The sequence below is a fragment of the Leptodactylus fuscus genome, chromosome 2 (assembly GCF_031893055.1).
Source record: "Leptodactylus fuscus isolate aLepFus1 chromosome 2, aLepFus1.hap2, whole genome shotgun sequence".
NCBI lineage: Eukaryota > Metazoa > Chordata > Amphibia > Anura > Leptodactylidae > Leptodactylus > Leptodactylus fuscus.
This window is the reverse complement of record NC_134266.1, coordinates 152,383,633-152,397,983: the sequence shown is the minus strand read 5'-3', so window position 1 is coordinate 152,397,983 and position 14,351 is coordinate 152,383,633. Positions and strand designations below refer to the sequence as shown.

The 14,351-nt window shown below is 39.0% G+C and overlaps 1 protein-coding gene across 8 annotated transcripts in view; it reads left to right on the top strand.

Annotated features, from left to right (window-relative positions):
• AUTS2 (activator of transcription and developmental regulator AUTS2) overlaps positions 1 to 14,351 on the top strand; it is a 1,077,115-nt gene that overhangs the window by 1,051,829 nt on the left and 10,935 nt on the right. For all 8 annotated transcript variants that reach the window (XM_075264852.1, XM_075264857.1, XM_075264856.1 and 5 more), the window contains 3 exons: positions 1,933 to 2,028; positions 7,912 to 7,983; positions 13,885 to 13,914. In XM_075264852.1, the coding sequence (XP_075120953.1) occupies positions 1,933 to 2,028; positions 7,912 to 7,983; positions 13,885 to 13,914 (198 nt within the window). The remainder of the gene's footprint in view (positions 1 to 1,932; positions 2,029 to 7,911; positions 7,984 to 13,884; positions 13,915 to 14,351) is intronic.

Here is a 14,351-nt window from a genome sequence, read left to right as displayed (position 1 = left end):
GTACTCTACCCTGCTTATTTGCTGGTTGTGTCCTGTATGTGGTTTCGCATCCATGAAAAACTAGCTTTTTAAAAACATTTTCTGCACTTCTCAATGTCTTCGCAGACCCAGAGACATTGAGATGCACGTATGGAATGATCGCAGATGCCATTGTTTTTTTCTGCACCAACCCATAGCCTTGCATAGATGTTATGTATACGCATAATTGATAAGACAGATGAACATGCTTTGTTTTTTTCTTCACGGACCCATGGTCCATGAGAAAAAACAAACAAACAAGAAACAGATGTCTGATTAAATACTTTGAAATGAATGGATACTTACAGGATCCGTAAAAACCATATGTACATAAATTGTGGGCTTGTGAATTTGGCTGGAGATAATTTTTTATCAGTCAGATTTATCACAATGGCCTGAAGATAAATCTTCTGGATTGTAGATTGTCTAGTCTAACTTTAGATCAAATTTTTGTTGGTTTATCCCTCGTTCACATCTGCGTTTGGTAATCCGTTTGGGGAGTCTGCATGAGGACCCCCCAAACGAACTACCCAACGCATTGGCAAGCGGTTTGCAGTGAAAGGACATGGACCCCATAGACTATTATGGGGTCCGTGTTCTTTTCGCGCGCTGCCCGCACGAATCATGCGGTCATGAAAGTAGATCACAATCTATTTTTCTGTCCGCACATTCCGTGCGGACACTGTGCAGAGAGCACACGGACCCCATTATAGTCTATGGGGTCCATATGCTTTCACTGCTCACCGTTTGTCAGTGCGTTTGGTATCTCATTTGGGGGGTTCCCATGCAGAATCTCCAAATGGATTACCAAACAGAGATGTGAACGAGGGGTTAGTTTACACAAAAATAAATGCATTGAAGCTTTGGTGCAACTAAAGCCACAGCTCTTTTCTAATAAACCATGTCACCTAAAGGGCAACGTGTAAAACATAGCTAAAAACCATAAATAAATGTGGTATGAATCAAGAATTCCAGTTTAGGGTTTTTTCCCCATTATTTTCTGGCTATGCCAATTTTCATGGCAATTTCTTAGTCCATACATTTCTCACTACACCTACAGAAAACTGCAAAAGCCTACTAAAGAACGTTATCGAAGTTTGGGATTTCGTGATAAAGGATTGCTGAATGTCCATGATTAGAAATCCAAGTTTCTGTAGTGGCAATATTCAGTGAACAGGCAGTATAGATTTGCTTTAAATGACTTTAACTATAGCGCACAGTACATATTGTCAAATAATAGATACATGTATTAAAGGTGACCTGGGACATTAAAGATTCTTGATATCTGTTTTTATTCTAAGTGGCTACAGCTATACTGCCTTGAATGTCCTATTGTTTACTAAGAGTAAGACCGCACAGCTATATCTGCTTATTAAATGGCCCATAGATTAGCATTAGCAATGACAGCATAACCAGTAAAGCAGAGTAATGAAGTCATAATTGTGCATATTCTTTAATTTCTTACACAACACCATTAAACCTTTTAACAAAGTAATTGAGTTTTAATGGAGTGAAATCCTGGCACTCTTAAAGCTTCATTTTTTAATTAGCTTGCTATTTCCCTTGGACTTATTTGGCTTAACATCCCTCCTGCTTTTGATGTACTCTAAATTCTGAAACCACTTAGGCATTCAATCCAATTTAATAATTCATAATTACAAAATCACCTTTTATTTTGGAATAAAGGAATTCATCAAGGGTATCGTTTCTGTGCTAATTAATGTTGAACGCCCTTAAAGTTCTCCTTTCCACATACATTAAACCGCAACTGATTTGACAGTGAGAACCGGTTATTCTACCCGCATCAATGTCTGCTTTGCCTTTGTACTTGTGCTGTGGTTCTGTGTTGTGCTGTTTATTGCCCCGTGTTTCAGTTTAGATCCAATCGTTAACTGATTTCTTTTTTTCTTGCAGCTATTCCATTCATATCCTCCAGCTGTATCGGGTATCCCTCCCATGATCCCACCTACTGGCCCATTTGGATCACTTCAAGGGGCATTCCAGCCTAAGGTAAGAACATTTAGATTAATTCACAATGAAAAAATAATGAACAGATAAGGTTAATGTATGCTAATTCTGTTTTAAATGTATCACAAATCTATCAAATGCTTACCTGGTAGACAGTGCATATTATAAAGGACATAATAATTATATTCTGCAGATAACTAAACCAAAAGTGAGAATAAGAGGATCAGCTTGCTGCCAAATATGTACTATGAGGAGAACGAGCCTTAGTGAGGGGCAACCAGGAATTGTTTTGATTAAGCATATTAAACGACTTGTTATGTGTCAAGACAAGATGCAGTAGTCTATTGGAGGAAGCTGAGAGGTTGGGAGTAGAAGTACTTGAATTTGGACTTGTTACTGTGGCTAGGCCAATTCCTCCAGCTCTCCTCTTGGGCTGGTGTAGTGCTGTGGGGGCTACAGTGTACCTGATGGCCTCCTCTTGGGTCATGTCCTAGCTTTAGCCTGGCTTCATGAGTGTGAACGGAGTTGGAGTGCCCATGATGGAATAACACTCAGGTGATTTGAGGTATGCAGAGAACAAAGTAACTTGCAACTTTACTTGAGGTAGCTTCTATAAATAGAGGTACACTTCTTGCGTGTTTTTTTACTGTGACTAGGACCGAGTTGGCATTTGGTACACCTGAATGGCAGTTTGCACTCTCTCTCTTTGCTGTATTGAATGGTATGCCACTTTCTCTAGTACAAAGTCTCTTCTTTAAAGTGTTTAGCAGTACCCACTTCAGGACTTCAGGATGTAATAGAGCAGGTTGTCCAGTCTGTGCTGTGGTGCCAGCGGGGTTGTTACTCTGAGGCCCACATAACAGTTATCCTCAGATCTCATGTGAAGTCAAAATCTTGGTAATACTGACCGTAATCTAACCAGATTCCACTTAAATTGTAAAAACAAGCAAAGGTTGGGACAGCAAAATCCCTTAATTTTAAAAAGGCCAATTTTCCCAGGTTAAGGCTGCACTTCAGGATAGAGGCTGGGAGAAGCTATTGTCATATAGTAATACAGAGGTTAAGTGGGACATATTCAAATCTACATTGAGCCAGCATATCATCTTAAACCCCCCCCCCCCCCCCATGGTTTACAGCTATGATTAAAAAAGGAGATAAACAATAAAAAACAGCATTTAAAAAATATAAATCTGAAGGGTGAGCTGTAGGCTTTGAGAATTACAAAGTGCTAAATAAATCTGCAGGGAAATAATATTAGCTAAAATACTTAATAAAAGGGAGGTCTTCCCCTGGTAATTACAGATCGGTGAGTTTAACACCCATTGTGCGGAAACTGTTTCAGGGACTCTTAAGGGACTGCATACAGGCAGTGGCGTAACTATGGTGGGGCCCCGTGGCGAACTTTTGACAGGGGGCCCCCTCCAAGAGGGGTACCTGGGCGTGCAGGCTGTATGTGAATAAGAGGGTGACGCGGGGTGCAAGCTGTGTGCGAGCAAGAGGGGGATCTGGAGGGGGGACCCCCCATTCCACCACTCTATTGCTGTACCGGCTGTGTGTGAGAAAGAAGGGGGAATGGGGGTGCAGGCTGTGTGTGAGAAAGGAAGGAATGTGGGTGCAGACTTTCTCACACACAGCCTGCACATCCATGTACCCCTCTTCCTCACAGCCTACAACCCATTCCCCCCATTGTACAGTGACCTGTACAATCCAGGTAGCTCCGCCCACAAAAGACACTGAGTCTATGTTAGTAGATTAAAGGATCTTTGATGGCATCATGTCTCAGGTCCTTCAATCTACTCGTATAGATGCCGGCACAGGGCTTGGAACATCTCCTGCCCGCTGTCACTATGCAAGTGCTGGGAGGCAGGGGCCTGGACAGCAGGCAGCAGCTGCTGCTTGGGTACAGTAGTGAAGCCAGCAATTGCTAGCTTTATTACTGTTAAAAGATGGACTGTTCGAGGAAGCAGCTCCTCTCCTCTCCATCTTCAGGCAGCGTTATGTGCTGGAGTTACACCAGCAGGTAATGGCCTATTTAAAATCTACAGCGGTAGCAGCTGTCACCGGGCCCCCTAGTGTCTGGGGCCCTGTTGCAGCTGCTACCGCTGCTACCCCTGTAGTTACGCCCCTGCGTATGTGACTGTGTGTAAAATTATAAGTGACAACATGGTTTTACTAAAGACAAAAGTTGTCAGACTAACATGATTTGTTTTTATGAAGAGGTGAGAAGTCTGGACAGAGAGTGTTCCTGGACTTTGCAAAGGTGTTGAACACTTTTCCGCATAGACGTTTAATGGGTAAAATCAGGTCCATTGGCTTGGAAAATATAGTTTGTAATTGGATTGAATACTGGTTAAAAGATTGTATCCAGAGCGTTGTGGTCAATGTCTACAGCTCAGACTGGTCCTCTGTTATAAGTGGTGTACTCCAGGGGTCAGTGCTGGGTCTACTGATATTTATCTTATTTATTACTGATATAGAAGATGGGATTAATAGCATTGTCTCTAGTTTTTCAGATGACACCAAGCTATGCAGTATAGTACAGTCTATAGAAGATGTACATAGAGTATAAGCAGACTTGGACAGACTGAGTGTTTAAGCATCCACATGGCAAATGAGGTTCAATGTGGATAAATGTAAAGTTATGCATCTGTAGAAAAATAATTCACATTTGACATAAGAGTACTTGTAGATCTTAGATTACATTACAGCATGCAATGTCAATCAGCTGCTTCTAAGGCCAGCAAGATATTGTCATGTATTAAAATGGGTTTGGACTCACAAGACAGGGATGTAATATTACCACTTTATAAGTCGTTGGTGCGGCCCCATCTGGATTATGCAGTTCAGTTCTGAGCACCAGTTCATAGAAAGGATTTCCTAGAGTTGGAAAAGGTTCAACAGAGGGCCACAAAACTGACAAGGGGCATGGAGGACCTCAGTTATGAGGAGAGACTAAAGTAGCTAAATCTATTTAGTCTGGAGGAGGGGCATTTAAGGGGAGATATGATAAACCTATAGAAATGGCCCACACAAGAAATATAGGGAAAAACTGTTTCATGTAAAATCCACTAAAAAGACAAAGGGGTATTCCCTTCATCTGCAGTAAAAATAGGTTTAATTTCAAAGTCAACAAGACTCCTTCACTGTAAGGACTGTGAATCTGTGGAATAGCCTACCCCAGGAGCTGGTCACAGCAATGCCAACTGACAGGTTCAAAAAGGTTTAGATGCCTTTTTAGAGGAAAACAGCATTGATGCTAATGGAAATGTATAGGATGTCATGCCCTTTCCCATCCCTTGGTTGAACTTGATCTACACATGTCTCTTTTCAACTGTACTATGAACTGTGTAACTATGAAGTAAGTCTGAAGGTGTCAATAATTTTGGCTGAATTCTTATTAGACTGACTGCTATGCCTAACACCCACCATATAAGACTAGTCATTGCGGGGAAATGTGAGTTGGGGCACCTGCATCATAACTGGTCGGTATTGCTGTTTATTTATAGGATTTATACTGTGATGTATTGTTTTGTAGTTTGTTTGCACAGTGTTACGCTCCAGCACTGTGGCACTTAGGCATTACTTATGTTCCTGGTGGTTTGGTTATTGTACTCCTTAGGCTGTTTGCTCCATGTGAGCGTACTCAAGCTGAGATTAGACCAGGCACATATAATTATCATTTCACCAACAGAGGCTGTAGCGTTGTTCTGTTTTGTATACGTTCATTGATTCTTATGCCCTCCCTTTATAATGCATTGTGTTGTGGTCTCTGTTCTATTTATCCTCGGTTTTCTATATTTTAAGTCTCTACTATTTTTAAAAGAATAAATATGAACTTTGAGTATATTTAGTCTGATAAGTCCTTTATGTTGGATGTGAAATTGTTACTCACAGACGTTGTTTAGTTATTTAGTATTTTGTCTGCAATCTAATGTTATTCTATATGACCGCTATTCCTCCCAAAATTGGTTTGGCAGTGTGCATGTATAGAGAAGAAATACGTTTCTTCCAGGCCCTATATCTCTTAAAAATATAGGATTGGGTATGTTGAAATTCAGCATGCCCTATCCTTCTTTTCCTCTAAAAGGTGTCTCATGAATGTAAGTTGAACATCTAATGTACGTTATATAGGCCAAATATCAGCAAGTTCAGTCAACCTTAATACAATGTGTATGTTCACTGTGACATAGTCAAACAACAAATGTCACACTACTATGGTATACAAGCAAAATATAAGTATACAGTACTTTTGGTGTATTCTATAGACATATATTCAGACTCTGAGCAATAAAGTGCAATTCAGTGGTTGTAATATAAGAAGTATTACTTTGCGCAAAATTGTTACATTTACAGTACTTTCAGTAAGTGCAAAAATGTCTACGAAAGCAGAAAAACATGTTCAAAATAGTATCAAGATGGGGCCCACATGATGGCTCAGTGGTTAGCACTGCAGCCCTGCAGCGCTGGAGTCCTGGGTTCAAACAACATCTGCAAGGAGTTTGTATGTTCTCCCTGTGTTTGCATGGATTTCCTCCTGTACTCCAAAAACATACTCATAGGGAAAAGTGTAAATTGTAAACCCTATATGGGGCTCACAATCTACATTAAAAAAAAAAAATAATGGTAGCAAGATGTACACATTTTTCTTACATGTTTTTTTTTTACATGTTCTACTGTATGGCAAAAAGGTCACCAAGAAATGTTAAGTTTACGGTACAAATATTTTACCAAATGACCCCATATTATGCATACAGCGTATTCATGTTTTATAGAACAAGGAACTTCTCCATATTACTTGTGCTTTTGTTTCACTACATCTAATCCCCAGTGGCTTCTGCCATAATAGTGTAACACAACATCTTTTCCTTTTCCTGAAATGGCTTTTTATTAGCAATTGGCCATCCGTACACTAATTACTTTTTTCCTAATTGTTGAGTGCATTACAGCTCAAGTGGTTTCTTTTCTTTATGGCACCATCAGAAGACAGTTAAGTGGCTCTGGAAGTCTAATCTGCACTTGCAATCTAATACAGTTCTGACCCAAGGTCATTGTAACTGACTTAACCTGCTTATGTGATGTGATATTTGAAGTCGGTGCGCACCCTTAATGGTTTGCGAATGTAATAGCAGCCTGTTAAGCTCAGTGGTCAAAGTTCATCATAAATTATGCAGGATATGGGAAGGTATTGTTTTCTTTTTTATGCTTAAGTGTAACTGTGAAAAGGAACCAGCGTACAGTGTATGTTTAATGATACATTAGCTGCTTGCATTGTATCTATACAGACGCTATTGACGGAACATTTTGTTTAGCAACTGGCAAGATTAAAGTTCCATTTTATAGAAGGAAAATGAGTGACAGTTAACCAGGAGAGCACGCATCTGAGCATACAATCTAGACATAATAGGCAGTACAGGGCAGCTCAGGGCCCGAGCGGTTCAACTGATAACTTTGTGGTACCGCCGAAGAATCCGTGTGTAATTTCATCCAAGTTAGAGATGGTAGCTTTTCTCATTATCACTGTCCCTAGGGGAATATTGTCTAAGACACTCAGCCTACTGACACTCGGAATAAAGAATTGTTCAGTGACACTGGCCTGCAACCTGTAGAACGGTAATACTAACCTTCCTATATCCTGCTTTTTAGAAGGACAAGGTTTTACATTACAACTTAAAGGTTGACAAAAGGGTGAACACTGGAAAGATTCATGTTAATAAAACCCCTCGTTTCTACTGCCGTAGCTGATGATGTTTAGCTTCACTTATCAAGGGAAGTCACAGGCCATTAGGTCTGAGCTGCCTGAAAATGAAAAAGAAACTGCCGGGCACAGGGGCTTGTCAAGCACAAAGCTAAAGAGATACAAAGTAGCGCAGAGAAGAAAACTATTTTGTCATGTCCAATTAATTTCAACCCTTGTCTCCTTCTCAGACTTCCAATCCTATTGATGTTGCAGCCAGACCTGGAACTGTCCCTCACACACTTTTGCAGAAGGACCCAAGGGTAAGTGGAAGAAGAACGACTCCACGGTCCACAGTGTCACCATTATGTCAACTTGTTTCTAACCCTCCTGGGAGTGATAAATGTCCTTGTCACAGAAAGCTAGTCAATCTTATTCCTTATGCTTTCTCTAGACTATGATGTTATTTAGTTGCTTAAGGGACATTCTCACGTGGTATAGGGGATCTTAAGTTGAAGTTTTCTCTTGATCATCTTCATTGTCATTTTTACAAGGCACTCCTGTGATTTGCTCCAGGACAATGTTACTGAACCTGTCATATTAGTCCCAGTTGCAAATCTCATAGGGGATCCTACGGGCTACTTCACATATCAACATCTAATGTTACATCCCAGTTCAAAGGACAAGCATCCCTCTAAATTTAGAGTTACTGAGTGAGGATTGGAATGGGAAATAACACCAGACTGATGACAAGCATTGAATTAGATTCACTAGAGAGATTAAAAGGATTATGGAAAATGCACAGTAAATATCTCCAGCAACTTGCATGTCAGATATAGTGAGTTATTTAGGTGAACAGCATAGACATACAGCTTTTACCTCTAGGGACTATTTTTCGTTTCTTCCATGTAAAGGTTGCAATTATGGTACTCGATTTATCCAATATAGCATTTTCTATTCTATTTTACAATTCATGAGAAAACTCTATTTGTGATCCTCACAAAAGTGAATGCAGCTAATAGATACTTGGACAATGTTCCATATCTAATACACTATTCATTGAAATTCAATGGCCCTAGCCAGAGTCAAGTCAAAAGTCACCACAGCAACAAAATCTGAAATTAGGTGATTTTGCTGTGGCACACCTGCTGGAATCGCACTAGGTCTTCCATAGCTTACAACCTTTGCATTGCAAAGACTGTAATCCATGGGTAAGACCTGCAACTATAACTAACATAAGGTTGGTTTAAAACCACTATGGCGTGCCTCCACACACAATATAATTCTCCCCTTATGCAACCCCACACAGTATAACAATCCACAGCTTATGCCTCCACACACAGTATAATCACCCCCACATGCTCCTATGCATAGCATAATGGCCGACTTTTGTCCCCACATACTGTATAATGGGCCTCTTTATATCTCTACCCAATATAATGCGCCGCCCCCCCCCCCCTTGCCCTCATAAAATATAATAGCAGCCTTATGCTTCCACACACAATATCATGGCCCTGTTATGCCCAATGCTGTATAATGACCTCCTTATGCCCCCGCACACAGTATAATGGGCCCCTTATGTCTCTGTGTTATTTTGTAGTAAATATACAGTATGAGCAGTTTTATGGGCATACAGCCATGGCTTTTACTCCTAACCCTTAGCAGTATACTCACAGGATCTTCCTTTGGTGAATTTTGCATATGGCTTACCCTCTGTAGTGGCGTTGGTGCAGATTTCAGTTGCATAATAATGGGGACATGAGAACATATCCTTCCAACGATTATAGCTCACTATGACTGGACTTGACCTGTGAACACCACCTTCCTTATTTTTTTTCTATAAAATGAGAAAAGAATGATCATCTTCTTGTGTAATAACCAAAAGTTTTTCAAACCAAATATATGGTCAATATCGCTTCTATACATTGTACATACAGTTTTGACAATGACATTTACACAGAAGGGAATATTTAACATTAAAATGTTAAAGACGCTTCAGTTTCTAAAAATATCATTTTTCCCAGCAAATCTACATTTGTTATCTCACAGGGTCCACTGCAGCAAAATGTTGTGGTTTGTTTCTTTCCCTTTTGTCAGCTGTCAGAAACCCAAAAGTCAGGCCTGTCATTTACCATCAGATCATACCCCCAAGATGTCACATTATGTTACGATTCTCACACGTGAAGAAGGATGATGTAAGATGTTTTGAAGGGCATAATAAGATGCAATACAAGTTTTGTTATGTGCTAGTTCTAGAAGCCATGCAGAGAATGTAAGAGAAATACATATCTATCTATCTATCTATCTATCTATCTATCTATCTATCTATCTATCTATCTATCTATCATCTATCTATCTATCTATCTATCTATCTATCTATCTATTATTATATACTATAAGACATACAGGCCAGTGACAGTTCAGAAACTGTCAATGTTTTTAGAGTATAACTACATTTAAAGTTTCTTATTTATTTTTTAATGTCCATAAATTTATTTTTTTCCGGTCTGTAACTTGTCAGGAGCAGGTCAACAATTTGGACATTAAATCACTGTAGCGTGTGAATTTCTATTAGCCGATCAAGCGTTTCACTTTTTTGTTTTATTTGTGGAAGCATAGTCCTATACCTTGGAATAAACGATAATTTGGTTAAACCTAACCACAAATATTAAAGAGGTTTTCTGAGACTTTTGTATTGATCTGTCCTTAGGATAGGTGGTCATCAATATCAGATGGGTGGGTACAACTTTCGGAACCCCAACTCTGATTGCAGGGACGACAGAGGTCAGATGAGTGCTGTGGCTTCTTCATTGTTCAGCTCAACCCCTTTTACCTAATAGGGCTGAGATACAGAAGGACCACCTGAGTTATTGAACATAGGCCAGATTGATCAGGTCATCTGTAGTTGTGTTGGGAATCACTACCTATGATCTGATATGGATGAATTATCCTAAAAAGTGTTGTAAAACCTCTTTAATATATATATTTTTTTTCAATCCCACCTGTATTTTTTCATACGTTATTGTTTGCTTTTCCATATTTTCTTATATTTTTATGTTAGAATAAACCACATTTTTCCGGTCTATGCGTTTTTTTTTTTTCTTTTGACACCACTTTAAATCGCAAGATAATTAAGGCAATATTTTTTTATCGTCCAGTTCCGCACACAAAGATATATACTTTATGCCACGCGTATTGGACCGAGGCTGGGATTGTCTCTGCACAGATGTCTGGTCATTCGCCAGGGAGGAGAACAGTCATAAACTGCTTTAGTTTATGATCGCTATCTAAGTTAACATAGAAATCTTTATTTGTGTAAGAAAGAAAGTTACAGTTGAATCTAGATTTGGAGCAGACATCCATAGTGTTTAGGGTAGCAGCCAATTCTTTCTTGAAAGCAGGACAGCTTTCCCTGTGGTGATGGGGTGGAAAGGGTTTGTGCATGAAATGCAGTATTTGTTGTTGTTGTAAGAATACAGTCCCATAGTCCCAGAGCTGCTGTATTATTGAGTGTGCTGATGAAATATTGATGTAATTGGTGGATTGGAGTCTCTTGATTTCCAAGTAAGGGTTGAACAACAGGAACTCCTGTTGAAAGCTTTAGCAAAGCAAACCAGACAATGGCATGTGATATTTGCATCCATTTCAATGCGCTGCAGGAAAGATTCACATTTTAAACCAAGTTCTTACCATAAGTAGAATGATTGCTATTACTAGATAGCGTAACCTGGCCATCCTTGGTTAAGTTCCCCCTGATCTGCCTGACTTTACAGTATTTTAACCTTTCAGTGCACTGGTTGTTAACTGTATAGCACAATATATCTGTAGTGATGGGGATAATATCCCACTGCTGCACATTTATTTTACAGATAGATATCCCTTCATAGTGTATAATCAGTAATCAAGGAAAAGGTAAAATATTGTATTGTTTAAGGTGCCTGCACATTTCTTGTAGCTCGCTCATTTGGCTGACAACTGTTTCTTCCGACACCCCCATACACATGCATACCTGGATCAAGTGTAATGACAATGTCTGCTAAGTGCTGCAAATATGTTGGCACTACATAAGTAAGACAAATACATAAACTTGTCAGTGGTCAGAGGGGAATAAACTGCCACAATATGCCTCTGGCAGCAGCCTATCTCCCCTGAGAACAAAAGGATTGGGCCTTGAAGTTCTACATGTCCCATCTGTCCTTACTCTTGGATGTACCAGGAGGCCCCATGCACATAGTATAATAGTATAATCAGCTGATCGCACCAAAATAGACAGATTCAAGCAATTTCTTTACTATGTCTATAGGATCTATCTATCTATCTATCTATCTATCTATCTATCTATCTATTGTGGGGAATCGCTCAGGTGGATGCTTGGTAGCAGTGCAGGGAGTAGGGACACAGAGACTGGGTTACACTCAAATTCAGCGTTTATTTCACTTGAAGTGCATGAACTGCCTCTGCAAAGACACAAACAAACAAAACAAAAGCCTTCTTGACAAAGAACTAACTAAACATAAGAAAACTGTTCCCTGACTATACAGGAGCCTGGCTGCCTGATTCTCGCTCTGGAAACTTCAAACGGGTGGCAAAGTACCTGGTTTGTAGGTCCAGTTCACACAGGAACTCTCAGCTCAGTCAGTGTGGTGCCACAGCTCCTAGTCCACACACTCAGACTGTTATTAGGCCTTGATCAGTTAGCTGACCTCCCTGGTGTGGGTCTTTACCAAACACCCTTTAGCTGCCTGGCTGGAACATACCTGTCGTCCCACACCACACCCTTTACTCTCTAACAATGTACATATATATATATATATATATATATATATATATATATATATTATAAACGCTGTTATGTTATAAATGTGACATAGTTGAAAACTATAGCATATCATTTTTAGAGTAATCCCGGCAATAATTTTGATGAGAAAACGACTTTCCTTGCCTACCTGTTACTCTAGTCAACTGATGTATTGCATATAACACCCTTAGGCCTTTTGCACATTGCAAAGATATCAGGAGGCTGTAGGGTAAAGCTTTGTACGACAGAGTTACAGGGAATGAGTGCAGGGATTCTATGATATTATACAATGTAATATGACATCCCATGGAACATCTCTCCCTATGATTCTGTGCAAAATTGGGCTCTATAGAAGTCTGTGGATGTCCTATTACAGTTTTCTGCTTGCAGTACCTACTGTATATACTGAAATACATTACATTTATTTAGCACACCTCATTTTACCATTTAAAGTAACTGAAGTCTATTATTTTCATAAAATTATCACAAAACTCTGATTATCATAATTTATAATCCTATGGTGCAGTTCAGTGACAAATTCAGCTCTGCTGCATCAGTGGTGTTATTTGACATATGCTAATTCAGATATTTTTGGGGGATTAGACTCATTCTTCAAACAAACCCTCAAACACAATGAATGTGCCTACTTAGAACCACTTGCATCGGAATAGAAAGCCTAAATGCATCCTTTTATTAACTTATATAAATTGTATTGCATTTCATGTTACAACCTTTTTTTCATGTGATTTCCATGCAAAGCTTTGTGCTTCATAAGAGAAAGCTTGGCCTTGTCTCATACATTGAAGAGCTAAAGCCCAATAAAAAAGCATTTTACTATATCAAAACAGCAGCTGTCAAATGTTGGCAACGCGGCATGTCATATTTGTCAATGCCAAAACATCCCACATTGTATTTTAGAAAAAAAGACATGTTGTGGAAAACAAGCAAGTGGCCTTGGCTGTCATACAACTGCAAGATAGATGGAGGACAATGGGAAATAATGTTGGGTGCTTTAAGAGTATATTATATTTAGTGGGGTGTGTGTGTGCGTATGTGTATGTGTGTGTGTGTATGTGTGTGTATGTATGTGTGTATGTATGTGTGTGTGTATATGTATGTGTGTGTGCGTATGTATGTGTGTGTGTGTATGCATGTGTGTGTGTATGTGCGTGTGTATGTGTGTACTAATATAGCTGCAGTATATACTTGGGAAGGATGTCAGTTTCCTTGCTGTAAATTTTTATAAAGTGGATTTATATTGGTTGTGATGGTGCTCAGATTGACTCATTATTTCATAAAGGATTTAATTTGAAAGTAAAATTTCAGCATTTCGCCACCTTGTCATTAGAAACCAATAAGCATGTGTTCATTAATGTGATTGTCTGAGTGACAGGCATGTAACCAAGCTGTCATTTTCTCTTCACAGTTGACTGATCCTTTCAGGCCTATGCTGAGGGTAAGTGTCTATTTTAACATTTCTAAATTTATTAAGCAAACAATATAGATTTAATTATCATGTAGATTATGGAACAGCATATAAGCGTTTACTAACAATAGATTTTCTGATCATTGTTAAAAGGAAATGATAGTCATTTAAAAAAATGTTCTGTATTAAAAATGTAATTGTAATTATTCTTTACTTTCTCATATATTTTATACTTGGTTTGGTCAATATACAATATAATTCAATTCATCGATTAGCACATCTAATTGTACAATCAACAATTAGACAGTGAATCCCAAGCAGAATTTTCCCCATCAATGTTTTGCTAATATTTGTACTCCAATATTTTAATCTTCAGCAACTTATTTCCGACAATTTTCAAAAATTCACTCATATTTAGTAAATAGGTAAATCCCGATTCACATCTGCTTTCACTATTCCGTTGGGGA